Source organism: Lepidothrix coronata, unplaced genomic scaffold, assembly GCF_001604755.1.
Source record: "Lepidothrix coronata isolate B3197 unplaced genomic scaffold, Lepidothrix_coronata-1.0 Scaffold120, whole genome shotgun sequence".
Classification (NCBI taxonomy): Eukaryota; Metazoa; Chordata; class Aves; order Passeriformes; family Pipridae; genus Lepidothrix; species Lepidothrix coronata.
Window position 1 is genome coordinate 2,864,565 of NW_016690300.1, and position 13,704 is coordinate 2,878,268.

The window sequence follows — 13,704 nt, forward strand, 5'->3', positions numbered from 1 at the left end:
CAACATGCAGCTCACAACAGTCTCAGTGCTGTTCAGAATAGGTGGACAGGCAGTTAGTTTTAAAAGTTTTTCAAAAGGAAACACTGTATTTTTTGGAAAACAAGTTGTGGGTACTAAAGCAACAGAGGCTTGTGTGGTTTTCTGTAGAGCTGCCAAATATTTGAGCATTTTTGCTTGAGCCTGTTGATTTAAAAGAGAGCAGGTCAAATCAACTGTGCTAAACCAGGGATGAACCCACAGGGCTTTTTCCTGACTGTGACATCTGTTGTACAGTCTTCTAAATAGGTTTCTAAATGTTTTCCTCTATTATTTTCTAGTTCCACGGACAGCGGTAAAGAGCACAGTTAAGTCGTATACCGTGCAGGGAATATCTACCACGGGCAGCAAGAGAGGTCAGCACATACAATCCCTTTCTCTGCACCCCATGTATTAAAAATCTAAAGAAAAAAATTGGTAGACTGCCTCCAAAATACTGCACCATAAAGATTTGATTTCTACTCACTTAAAACACCACTCCTTAGCTAGTAGTTGTTTGGAAAAAATCCCTTCCTATATGTAAATACTGATGATCTAATTCAGTGTTTGCTCACACACCATCATCAGTTTACCAGCTACAGTGGAGTTAATATTGATTTTATACCTTAGTAAATGGAATTCTGGAGATTTTTTTTTTTTCAAAATCTGTACTTTTCAGGATTTCATTGTGAAAATGGCAAAACAGTGTATTTCGCTTTCCATTTTCAAATTTCTTTAGCTAAATATTTTCCACTTCCCTTTTTTCTGTCAAAACACCCTTTCTGAAAACAACTTATTTTGCTGTTCATGAAACCAGCTGAAACCTAACTTCCAGCTAGTTCTGTGTATGTTTTTTTTTTGGCCACTCAGCCTGACAGGAGGGGCTGGGTAGGTGTCAGAGTATCAGGACACTGATCCCCCCACCTCACGATCCATCTGACCCTTCAACACTTCACACCAGATCAAACAACCAGCCCTTAGGTCAAAATAAAAAGGAAGTCCTGCCACACCATCGCCTGCAAAAAGGGATTTTCTGTGGAAACATTCCCTGCTACTCCCTAAGCCTCATTTCTGTAAAACCTGTCTGTATTCATCTCCATCTTCTGTGAGCCAGCTAAAGACACAGAAACAGAAAGTGGTTTTAAGTCCAATATGGTTATACTGAGTATGGTTGGTGCTACTACCTCACAGGGGGTATATGGGTTATATATTGGTTACATTTTTAACAAAGCAGAGTAGTTTTGCCAAAAGAATTGTGGTTGCTTTTGCTTTTCTGGGCTGGTACATGGAAGAGATTCCGATTATATTGGCATGAACAGCCTACTCATTTATATAAGGTGAATAAAATTTGACAGGGGCTGAATAAGCTGTCTGCTTGCAGAAATGTCAGCCACAGACAGTTTATTCCTCATACTATTCAAACCAGAGTGATCTATGTGACATTGTATCTGATAAAGAAATTACTACATAGTCATTTTTGGATCAGACGTCCAACATGAGGCATATCACAAATATAAAAATCCTTAAGATGGGTCCTTATATGGGCTTGTGTGTGATATAAACACTGATCAAGTTTGGCAGAAAGTGTACATCCAGGCAAATATCCATTAAAAAAAAAAATCAAAAGGTAGCATGGATAACACTGTGCTCACCACAGCTCTCCATGGAAACAAAAAAGTTGAGTTCACAGACTTAAGGGAAATTTGTATTGAAAATGCTTTCAAGGAATGTTACCTCTTACTCTAGGACAAAATGCCTCCTTAAGTAGCTGAGTATTTGTAAAGTATGCACAGACTGGTATTTTAATCAGACATAACGAAACAGAATAGAAACAGAGGGTATTTAAGAAAGGGAACAAGAATATTATGATTAAAAAAAATCTGTCTTAGCCCTTCACTCTGCTGTTTGTCACAACAGCAGAGGAGGCTCATCCACCTAAAAATCAATGCAAAAACAGGAGAGGATTAGTGGCTTTACCAGGCTTCTTACTACTGTTTTTGAAGCTAAATTTCTGTGTCAGGTGGATGCAGAGGAACCTGGATCTAACATGCACACACCTTACAATTCACGTGAAACTTCATATCATAATTACAAAATTACAAGCCAACGTAACACATCCAGATTGCACGGTCTCTTCTACAGAGGATGTTGTGGGATATATTTTACTGTCTCTGAAATAAGTGTAGCTTTCTACCATGCAACAGGGAAATGATTATTCTCAAGGAGTCTCAATTTTCTGCACAGCCTGGTTGATCCAACTTTCCCCTTTTTGAGAAGGGACAGTACAACTATCCTCACTGAGGCAAGTAGGGTCCATAAAATCAAAACTGAAGAAAATGCACAAAGAAATGCTGCAAGCTTGTTTGTATTGCCTTTATACTGAGAGCCCAATTTGGAGACTGGTCTGGCTTCTCAAGCTTCCTTTATTTTATTGGCAGCCCTGGACTATTTATCTCCTATATGATTTGGTATACAAAGAGAAGTTATCTTTTTTTTTTTTCCCACCCTTTAGGTTACACTCATCAAAAAGATTACATGCAACAAAATGGGGTTTAGTAAAATTCAGTTAAACACATTGTATTTTACCTGCTGCAATAGTAACATTTCAATGCACTGTATACTAAAGTGATTAAAACAAAATCAAATCCAACAATGCTAAAGAAATATCCTCTGCAAAACTGTAAGAGCATACAGTGCATACATAAAACAGACCATGCAAAATAAGGATTCCATTCAAATTTCACATCTCATTAAAGACAATTTGGCCATTAATCCATACGGGTTTAGGAGCAAAGAAGGATTTTCCAAGACAGATAAACTGAAATGATCCTCCTTTGATCTCCGAGGTTAAGAATCAGCAACAATGGAAGATGAACAACAAGGGGCAGAACCACTGGCCTTTTTATGTGCCACAATGGCATCAGCAAACAACTACTTAATCAATATTTGGCCAGGGACACTGAAAACTTTCTTTTCAAATTTTAATTCCTAGTTGTAAAACAACTGTAGGGCAACCAGCAAGATAAGACATTAAACTGACTGCTTAATTGCCTTTTACTGTCTTACTAGTTATATATGCACATTCTTAATAGTTCGTAGATCTTTATTTACTAGGATGAATAAATGACCTGTCAACAATTACATCAAACTCCACTAGCTAAATAATCTCATCCCATGACACACTTTAACTCTAATGTGTCCTCAGTGAGTTTTAATTTCATTACAATTCACGTTTTTTCTAGGCAGAGTGATTTAAACTGAATTAGCTTAACAGCATGGGGTAAGAGTACTCCAGGGCAAGTAAAGTAAAATGCCACACTCACTCTACACTAAACAAGGTCTTGTGGTGAATTATATTACTGTACATAATTTTTATTAGCCAGAGAACTCAGCGTTTGGGGAACACTTGGAAGCATCCTGCATTTTTATTTCTATATTTTGTTCTTTCTCTGGCCACATGTGTTTGCTACATAGGATTTAAAGTGACATTTACATGGAGAAATTCACATTGACTGGCTTGCTCTGATTTATTGCTTTGTGTTTCACTCAATTTCTTCTTAAATTAACCAGAGAGCACTTTGTAGTTCTGCTTCATTTCCCAATGAAGTTTTATTACACAGCTCTGGAGACTCATGATAATTTATCACTATCAGCTTTATTGGCCTCCCTCTTCTAAACCCTGTTTCAACCCTTATCAATAAGTAATCCCAATACTAAATTAACCATCCCCAAATAAGTGTTAGATAAAAGTGTTGTCTTTGACTGATACAACAGAGAATCACTATTGAGAATCAGACATGGAAAATTATTTGTTTTAAGGATTTTATCAGTATTGGCTTTCACTTTCAGCATTAATTGCTAATTGGCTTTTTATCTAATTAAAACCTTTGTCTGTCTGCTGATTCCATCACTACCTCTGTAAACACAGACACAAAGATCCTTGTCCTCAGTAAGAGTTTTGCCAGAGTTTCACTCGGGATTAGAGTCACACTCTCATGCAGCGGGTACTTTACACTAACAGAATAGAACAAATTTGGGCCCCATTCCTGCCTGCCCCAACCCACGTGAGTAACGTTACACACATGAATAGGCCCTTTGAGGGGGACTCCTCGCTGTTACTCGCCTATGACAGCATTTGCAGAACTGGAGGTCTGGTACCCAAACCACCAAACCCATTTTACATAATAAACCTGAGGATTTCTCCCAGACCTGCTGTTGCTCAGCACATTACAGAGCTGGTTTCAAGAAAAGTCTGATCTCTACTCTGGTAAATTCCTGCTGACGTCAAGGATTCTGCAATCACAGGAGGATCTGGAAAGCCGAAGATACAAATCACGTTTTCAGAGCAAGTCCCAGCCACACGGAAATCAACCAACCACGTTTCTTGCCTCAGCCTTTTCAGAATGACACTAAGTCTAATAGATGAAGATTTTCTAAGCAATCAAATAAGATGTTAACTTGAGTACAAAATCAAGTTAATGAATTGCTGTGTGTGAAGGAATCTTACATTTGCTAAAATAACATTTGGCTTTGTTCTATATATATGCAATTAGAAAAACAAGAAAGGAAGCCCAAAGCAATTTTGTTTGAAGAGGCACTGACTCTTAAGTTGAAGAAAGCGTCCCTAAGACGGCAAAACACGCAAAGCCATCAATAAAATCATGATTTTAAGGAAGGGATATGATGTATCTATATATTCCTTCAGAGTGTCGCTGCTAGATTAACACCCTTTCTTCCCACACCTGAAAGTATTACTAGTGCTTGTGTCAGGCGATTAGCCTGCAGTTAGTCTGACAATTAGCACTCTCCTCAAAATCCCCCCCTTCCCAGCTCCCTCCAAGACAGGAGGGTTAGGGCTACTCCCGGCAGCTCTGGAACTGCAAACTTCACTTTCAAGTCACTCTAAACACAAACATTTAGCACCTTTCTAAAAATGCTCAGCATGCTGGGACATCACGCTTGATGGTGAGGTCATTATTGATCACTGAGGTCATCAGTTACTACTATTATTAGCTTAGAAAAAGTATTTGGAAGCAGAAGCCTGGCCCAGAGCCCCGCAGTGATGATGGGTCAGGCAAAAGAAACAAAGCTGTCCTGGGATTGTGTGGCATCACCTACATCGATTTACACTTGTGCCACACCTGGCTTCTCTACCCAGACTATTAAGATATGAGGAAAGAAAAGGGGAAAAGACAGAAAATATTGTTGGCAATATTTGCCTTGAGCCAAATACTGGACTCACTAAGGAATTTTTCTTAATTAAGCACTATTTTCTTGTCAGCTCTGAGAGCCTCAGAAACAACACTGTTCAAGTTACACGAGTTGATTTCTTAGACCTGCTAGTGACCAAATATATAAAGTATTGTATGAAATTCCAGACTCAAGAAGATAATTGCCTGCAGCCACAGTCATCATATTTCATTCAATAAGTGAATCTTTACCGGGAACACTGAGCAGGGGAACACACTGTGCTTCTCAGCCCACAACAGCATTGCACACAGCACGTAAGTCCTCTCACCACTGTGCCCTGGGACAGGACACTGTAGCAAAATCAGGACAAGCCCTGCATTAGAAAATCACTACCAAAATCTAACTCAGCATCTGCCTTGTCCCAAGCTCCAGCCACTAACCCAACAGTCTACGATGCAGAAATGAATGGGATGACTCAAACTGATATCTGGTGCCTGCATGTTAATCCCCTCCCTTAATAAACTGCCTTTATTAGTTTAGCAATCTAAAAATAACTGGCTGCATGATAGTGACCAATTCTAATCAAAACATCTGCCAGCCCATCTAGCCTGAGCTACCCTTTAGATCATGTGCCACCACTTCAAAGCCTGTGCATCAAGTCAGTAATTGTAACATTGCATCTAAATATTTAAGCTAGGGGCTGGTAGTCGCGTGTCCCATTTACAGTCAGCATCTGTCCTCTAATTCCATTACAGTACAAAGCAAAAATGTTTCCCAAAACTCACAAACAGGAAAAGCATCACACAGCTAGAGAGGCAGCAGCAGCTTGAACTTTCGAGCTGCTGAGCAGGGCTTTTGTGCTAAGGTCCTTTTTCTTTCTCCCCCTTCAAACTCCCCACATACACACACTAAAATAGGGGTGGTGCTGAAATTGTATTAATGTGAGCCTCAGGCACTCAGAAAAAAAGAAAAGAGGAAGGGGAGGGAGAGGGGGGAAGGGTTTGGTCCAAGATGAAAGTAAGAAGAAAATAAAGGAGGCAATTTAGTCTGCTGTAGCCTGAATTGCTCTCAGTACAGCCAAGGGTAGAGGCTCGGGATGAGTAGGGCCCTTTTTGGACGGGTGCGCATGACTGGGGGAGGATCCGCCAGGACAGGGCCCGGGGGCCAATTCCGCTGGCTGGGAACAGAGGCCCCCTTTGAGGCCGGGCGGGGGGGTCCCGGCCCCGGCCCCAGCCCCAGCCCCAGCCCCAGCCCCAGCCCGCACCGCCCGCTCACAGCGGCCCGAGGACCAGCTCTACACCCCATCACTGGAGTGCTGAAAGCCACTGGTTTCTGCCAGAAAACAACAGCTATTTTATGAAGGGGGGAGTTATCAGATTAGTCAGCAAACCAAACCACACATAACTCCCACCAAAGGTACAAGCGACTCCCTCTTCTGTAGCGGTTATGCTAAAAATAAGCCCTGATGTGCCATATAAAGGCACAAAACTTTCTCTCTCATGTTCTTTATTTATGGCTTGTGCCTTTAAGAGAAAATTATCACGCATGCAGAAATACAGATGTGCTATTGTAGAACTACCAGCTTCCTGATACATACACACTGTGACAGTCAAGGTTTTCTTTAAATATATACTCAAAATCAGGGTTGAGGGTGATGAAAACAGAAATGCTGAAATACAGCACGTACAGGGCTGCACGTGTGGCATCTGTAAACCCCGGTGAGAGAATCATATTTAAGTGTCTGCAAAGAGGCTGGAACAGACTCACACAGGGCATACCAAAGTTTACCTACACTTATATATGTGGTGGGAAAAATCCCAAGTCACATAATATACTGTTTCTAACACACATTTTTCAAAAATATCATGTTTCTGTATTCTCTAATCCCACTCTGCTGTAAGTGCTCTCTAAATCTTGAATTAGCTACCATTAAAATGACAATTGTCATCCCTGCCCTCAGAAAAAATGCCACTCCTTGAGCCACCCAAAGGTCCACGGTGAGGAGGGGATTTCAGGCAGTGCCAGCAAACATCCAGTACTTATGTGTGCTCCTGAGCAGAAGAGCAATACTTTGCTCTGTGCTCAGCCTCAGGACTTGCTTTCTGATCTATCCCACAGCCTTCCCTTGCACCCATGCTCTGGGATACCTCAAGCTCCTGAGACCAGAGCTATAAAAATTCCACATACTGCAAAAGATTCACACTTTTCTCCCTCCGTAATGTGGAGCACTCAATGCTGAGCTACCACACGAGGGTTTTGCTGCACAGCCCGTGGATAACCTTTGGAAACACTGCAAGCAACCCGAGTATTGGAAAGGGCATCTGAGATGCGCTGCCAGCGGGCACCCTCGGCCACACCAGGCCTCATAGCCAGGCTAGTGGGCACTGGCAAATATGATCCTGTAGCATCAAAATCCTTAGGAGCACTGCCAGGTATTTCAATAAGAGGGCAGGATGATTTTTATAGATGGGGTGAAATTGAAGCTTCTCAGCTGGCAGTGGGCATTGAAGCAGAACCTTTTTTTGTTGATTGGATACAGAAAGTAGTGGCAGACTTCTTTTATGGTTATTTTTTTCATGTAATGATCTCACTAGTGTGTTGTCCCTATGGTATTACAATACACGTAAGGCACAAGTATGGCAATACATCTTTTCTGGAGCAGCAGAACGCTCACACTGCAGCATCCTGGCCACTCCAGTAATGAGATTAAGCAACAGCTTGCTAGTCAGGGAGGGGGAGCAAGCATTGCTGTGGGAAAGAGCACGCTCTCCCTCAAACTGCCAAACCTTCCCAGGCACTGTCACAGAACAGACAGGATTATCAAAGCTGCTGTTTCCACGGAACTGTCCGGTCACGTTCATGCAGAAAAAAACTGCTTGCCCAGGGCAGGGTAGGGCTACACTACCCCTTTTAATCAAGGGAAATTTGCTACTGATCAAACTCAAAAGAGGCAAAGTAAGACATTCACATCCACAGGTAGTGAAGGAGAAGATACATTCAGGGACAGAATGCAGCCTTCTCGTACAACTGGGAGGCAAGAGTGAGCCCCTGTTCACAACAAGGCATCACTGACTTCCCTGCAAGAAAAAATTTTGGGATTCCATTGGGCTGGCAGGAAGCAGCCATGCACCCATATATAATAGATCAGGAGCCCCCCTTTAAAGTGCAGAGAGTCAAAGAAGAGGAAGATTGTTTCAAAGACAAACAGGGATGGGTTATATTGATAACAAAATTTTTTCTCTTGTTGTCTCTATTAATTACTCTTTGTTCCATGAAGTAATAATATTATCAAAGCTCACTATCTTCTGTTTCTAATCTCTATCAAGAAATTCAGGAAGGCAGCAAAACCAGTTATCTAACAAGTAGGACACTGAATTTAGCTATTTTTCCCTTGATTCACATCCCCCTTGGAGCGATCCTCTGTTGAAGGAGACACTGGAGGAAACTCTGAACCTATCCTGTGGGGGCAGCTAGACCAGGCAATTAAATTGTGTCTTCTGGCCTTAAAAATCTTGTATTTAGTTTTCATCTTCTGCATGTTTGTATTACACATATCCACGCAAACACAGACACACAGAAGATGAAGTTTCTTAAGAATTTTAATAACAGAGTTGAAAACTATATTTTGGGAGAGTTTAGGGGTTTGTTTCTAAAAAACAAGGACATTTCCTACTGTTAAAGAATGGGTTCCAGTTGTCCTTGGATGGCACCAGCATCTCAGATGCCTAGAAATGCTAGAAACACTTTCTGCCTAAAAAGAGCTATTTTTTTTCCACGATGGAGAGTCCATAAAACTGCGTGGAGCATCAGCTATTAGGGGCTCATTGAATAATTCATCCCTCATTGCAAGCCCATAATGTCTTTTCTCAGCCTTTTGTGGGGCTGTTTTCTCTTCTTTTCTCCTTGAATTATAAAAAGGTTGCCTTCTTTTGTTCACATCAAGCTGCTGCTAGCTGAAGCTTTGTCTGTGTAAAGCCAAAGTGTGAGTTTCAATGGACTCCCCCCTCTTTGTTTTCCAAGTTCATCTCCAAGTGTAGATTGTGTATAGAAGGCCTTCTTTGTAAAAGCTGGAAAAGTTGTACAAATGTTTGACCAGCTCATTTGGTACTTTTGTCTCGCCTTCTCCAGTGCCTGTGCATGTGCTGGGCAGCGACTTCCACACAGAGGCCGCCGGCCGGGCCCTGCCCTGCCCCTGCACCCTGGCCCAGCCAGGAGCCGGGCATGGCCGCGACGGGGCAGCAGCTGTCCCCCCGGAGCAGCCCTTCACCTCCGCCTTGTTCAGGTTGCAACCTCCTCACAGCCCCTGGCCAAGCACCAACACATGCTCTTCCCAGCAGTTTTAGCAGCAGAAAAAACAAAACGTGCGGCTCCCTGCCCTGTTCACGACTGTAGAGACTCGAGGCTCCGCAGTCTTTGGCTACAACTGCCCCTTCTATGCAGCTGTGGCCTTTTCCTTGGCTTGGGAAAGGAGCCCCTGCATGGCTGCGACTGGGGAGCTCTGTGGTGGCTCCAACACTCCCTGCTCCCTGGTTACTGAAAGCCAAACTCGCATTGACTCCCATCTTCGTTCCCACCTCCGCGCCATTACTGCACACTGTCGGGTCGTTCCAGCGGGGGAACGGGATGCGACGGGACGTGGCAGCCATGCCATTAGGGCTAGCCCCTCGCCCTACACCTCCCGCTGCACTGGCCCCGGGACAACCTCCGAGAGAAGGGGAATGATACCGACCAGCATCTGGGACTGGTACTACCCCATCCCAGGACCCTACGGAGAGCAGGGGGAAATGGGACTTTACCTCTTTCACTGAGGATGCCATCAATGCTGTGCTTGGCCTTCTTGTCGCCGTCCTCCACCTCCTTCCTTTCCAGTTCAGCCTCCTCTTCCTCACCTTTCCCGAACTTGCTCCGCAGGATGCGGCTGATGGAGCTCACTTTGGGGGGGAGTGCAGAGCTGTGAGCGGCTCGTCCCCAGAAGCCCCCCCCCGCGGCGGTCGAGCCGAGCCGGGGAGCCGAGCCCCCAGTCAGAGCCACTGCCCGCGCCCCGCAGCCGCCATCAGTCGGGGCATTGGGGAGGCAGCGGCCCGCTCCCCTCCCCGCGAGGTTTCAGGAGGCATCGTCCCGCACCGGATTCCAGGGCGGGCACAGCGGCTCTGAAGTATCTTTTTTTTTTTTTTTCCCGAGCCCGGGTGGTGGATGATAAGAAAAGGTCGCGGACACCCGCACAAATACTGCTTCGGCTCCATGTGCCCCCCCGCCCCATCCCACAAGTCATCCACCGGCACAGGGAGCTGTTCCCCATCTCCTACTTCCCAGCTCCCCGACTCCGGCAAGACACAAGCCCTCCTGCGGCAGCAGCCCGGCGGGGACGGCGGGGAAGCGTCAGGAGGAGGAGGGGAGGAGAATGAAATTACAATTTAATTGAAAACACCCCGTCGAGCACAGGAATCCTCCCAGGACATGCCAGCCGCTCCGTGGGCACTGGCCCGGCCCGGGGCTCCGATCCCGGGGAGTCGGGGTTCACCCGGGTATCGGGCTGCCCCCCCACCCCCGGGCTGCCCCCGACCCTCCGGGACGCGTCCGAGCCCCCCGCCCCGTACCTGACGGCACCGTGTTGCGGTCACACACCCCGTCCTTCAGCAGCTTGTCCCGGATCTCCCAGCTGAACATGCCCGCGTTTTCCCGCTTGTATTCCTCGATTTTCTTCTCAACATCCGGCGTCGTCACCTGCTTCAGTAAAGACAAGGCGAGCGGGCACAGTCTGTAGGGTCAGAGGCGGTCGGGGGAGCCCGGTGTGCCCCGCCGGGACCCCCGGTGCGGCCGGGGCCTCCCGCGCCACCGCCAGCGAAAGCCGACACCGGCCCCGCTTAGAAACCCCATTATAAAACACCCGAGGACGGGCAGGGTAAAATCAGAGGGGACACAGAAGGTAATAACGGGCCCGCATAAGACAAGCAGTCCTCGCGTTAAACGAAACGTCGCAGGAAGTCTTCCGGGGCTACTGGGAAGGTGGGACCGAGCCCTCGGCACGGAAAACCCCGAATTAGGCAGCACTGGCTGCCGTGCGTCCGAGCCGAAAGTCCCGGGTAAATTCTGGGTCGCGATTAGCAGAGGACTTCGGGCAGCGAAGCCCCAGCTTAGTAAAGTTTCGACTCAACAAAGGTTGCAGCGCCGAACAAAAAAACAGCATAATAAAAAAATCGGAGAGGTTCGAGTACCGAAAGGTTCCTTCGGTGGCCTCGTGGTTTTAAGATAAAGCTAAAATCAAACAAAAGAACGGTCTCTGGTCTGGGAACAACCTTATGTTCGGATAACACGCTTATAAAAAATTACATCTACTGCCAACACCGAAAGGAAAAGTTCGGGCATTACTACTTTAGAAGAAACAAAGGGGGAAAAAATCTAGCAACAATTTCCAACAGAAACATAAGCCTTTACTGTAATGGGAATGAAAAGCTAGAGGAGAAGGCTAATCTTGGGACAAGAATTCGTCTGCATTATTGCGAGCACAAACTTTTCGGCGGTGTGGCTATAAATACACGTAGCTTTAGAGCGGGGAGAAAAAGTAAACAGAACAAGAGAAGGAGCGGTAGGGAGACAGACAGAAATACAGGTCGTTTTGTTGCGCTTTGCACCGAAAGTAGGAAGGGCACGATCCCGCCGCGCTGTGCCAGCCCTTCACCGGACCGATCGCGTCCCGGTCCGTCCCGCAGTGCCGAGCCCTCCAGTGGTCCTGCGGGGATGAGTGTAGGGCATGCGGGGCTTTGGGCAGCCAAGCGCTCAAAATAACACCCTTTTCGCCCTAGTTTCGTTTGAGATTTTTTTTTTAATAGAGTTTTCTTAATTAAAGTATCTAATTTCCGCGAACTCCAACGACATTTTCTAAAACCTCGGAAAGTTTGTGAGCAACAGGCAGGGACATGGCAAGGGTGCTGTGCCCCATGCGTGTCTATGCCCACCCCTGGCCCTCCCGGTGCTGCCATCCCGCCTGCAAACCCCAGTGCCGGCCAGTCTGGGCCGTGTCCCAGTCGGGCCTCGCTCCCCTCCACCGCGGCCGGGGTTTGCCCGGCTCCGGGCGGGCAGGAGGGGCTCACCTTGGGCTTGCTGCCGCCGATGGCCCCCGGCCGGATGGAGCCCGTCTCCTGGTACCTGCAGAGAATTTTGGAGACGCAGCCGTGGGACACTCGCAGCTGGCGGGAGATGACACAGGGCCTTATGCCATGGTGGGCCATCTCCACTATCTTGTGCCGGATATGGTTGGGTAAAGGCCTGCCATTGATAAACACTCCTCCGAGCTGATTGACTCTGCCCTGGCCTAGAGGGGTAGAGACTAGAAAAGGAGGGAGGGGAGGCAGGGGAGTAAACGGCGTTAACGTCTTCTTCGGATCCTGCTGCGTCTTTTTTTGTTGTTGTTGTTACTGGGTTTTTTGTCGTTACTTTTCTATAAAGCAACTCTCTCCCGCCCGCCCCGCCGCCCCGCAGCGCGCCCGGGGCCCGCAGCTCCCGCGGAGCCCCCGCCACCACCCCGGCGGGCAGGGAAGGGCGGCGGGCACATACAGGCTTCACCTGTTGCACTCGCGCCCGAGCTGGCTTTCAAAGCCCGCCCGACTCCAGCGGAGAAGGGGGAAGAGATGCGGGAAGGCCGCGGTGTCCCCGGCGGCGCGGTGGGAGCCGCCGCACCGCCCGTCCTCCCTCGGGCACGGCCTGAGGGTCCCCGGCACTGCGCGGCCCTCGCACCGTCACTGCCGCGGGGAAGAGCGGCCACTCGCAGCAGCCCGGCCCGCCTGGGACATGTCCACGGTTCTAAAGTTCCTTTCGATTTCGTTCACATGGCTTTTATTTGAGTTTAATTATTTTTTCTAACTTCGCCCTTACTTTTTCTCAAACTTTGGGCTCCCCAAACCACCGCCCTTTCACTCCGCTGAAGAGAGGACTCAGGGCCCGCTGCGCTGCCGACCTCCCTGTCGGTTCCTCCCGCTCCCGGGATGGGCTGCTCTCAGTGAGCGAGGATGGAGCCGCCGGCCCGCAGCGGCCCAAGCCCTGCCCGTCCTGGGAAAAATCCCTGCCCTGACAGCCCGGGGGAAACCAGGCGGCTGTTCTGGAGTCCTCCGTGCGCCGGTTCTGGCGGGCCGGGGGATCCGCTTTGTCCCAGAGTCCCGGCACGGAGCGCTTCTCCCTTTCCCGACCGGGAGCAGCCCGAGCGCGGCCTTACCTTCCAGCGGGAACCCGCTGCGGGGGTAGTTCTGCCCGGCCCCGGGGCGCATCATCCTGGGGACAGCTCCGGCCAGAGTTGTCATCGCGGCGGCAGCGGCCGACAGGGTTATATCCAGGTGAGGGCTGATCTAGGGGAGACCCGCGCTGTCAGCGGGCCCCGCCGAATCAGGAGCGGTCCCAGAGGGGGTGGGGGATGCCGCCGAGGGGCGGGGAGGAGGCAGCTCCGCCACTGCCCCTTTGTCAGTGACCCGCGCTGCCCCGCACCGGGAGGGCAGGGGCCGGGCCGGA

The 13,704-nt window shown here is 47.8% G+C and overlaps 1 protein-coding gene across 6 annotated transcripts in view; it reads right to left on the reverse strand.

The window, feature by feature from the left end:
* Positions 1-13,592, reverse strand: part of LOC108502547 (paired box protein Pax-3) — a 75,815-nt gene extending 62,223 nt beyond the window's left edge. For 4 of the 6 annotated variants that reach the window (XM_017825584.1, XM_017825581.1, XM_017825580.1 and 1 more), the window contains exons 1-4: positions 13,415-13,592; positions 12,297-12,532; positions 10,803-10,932; positions 10,002-10,136 (exon numbers count right to left, since the gene is read on the reverse strand). In XM_017825584.1, coding sequence (XP_017681073.1) covers positions 10,002-10,136; positions 10,803-10,932; positions 12,297-12,532; positions 13,415-13,499 — 586 coding nt within the window. In that variant the 5' untranslated portion in view covers positions 13,500-13,592. The remainder of the gene's footprint in view (positions 1-10,001; positions 10,137-10,802; positions 10,933-12,296; positions 12,533-13,414) is intronic. The other 2 variants (XM_017825582.1, XM_017825579.1) reach the window with 1 other exon arrangement.
* Between the last annotated feature and the right edge of the window lie 112 nt (positions 13,593-13,704).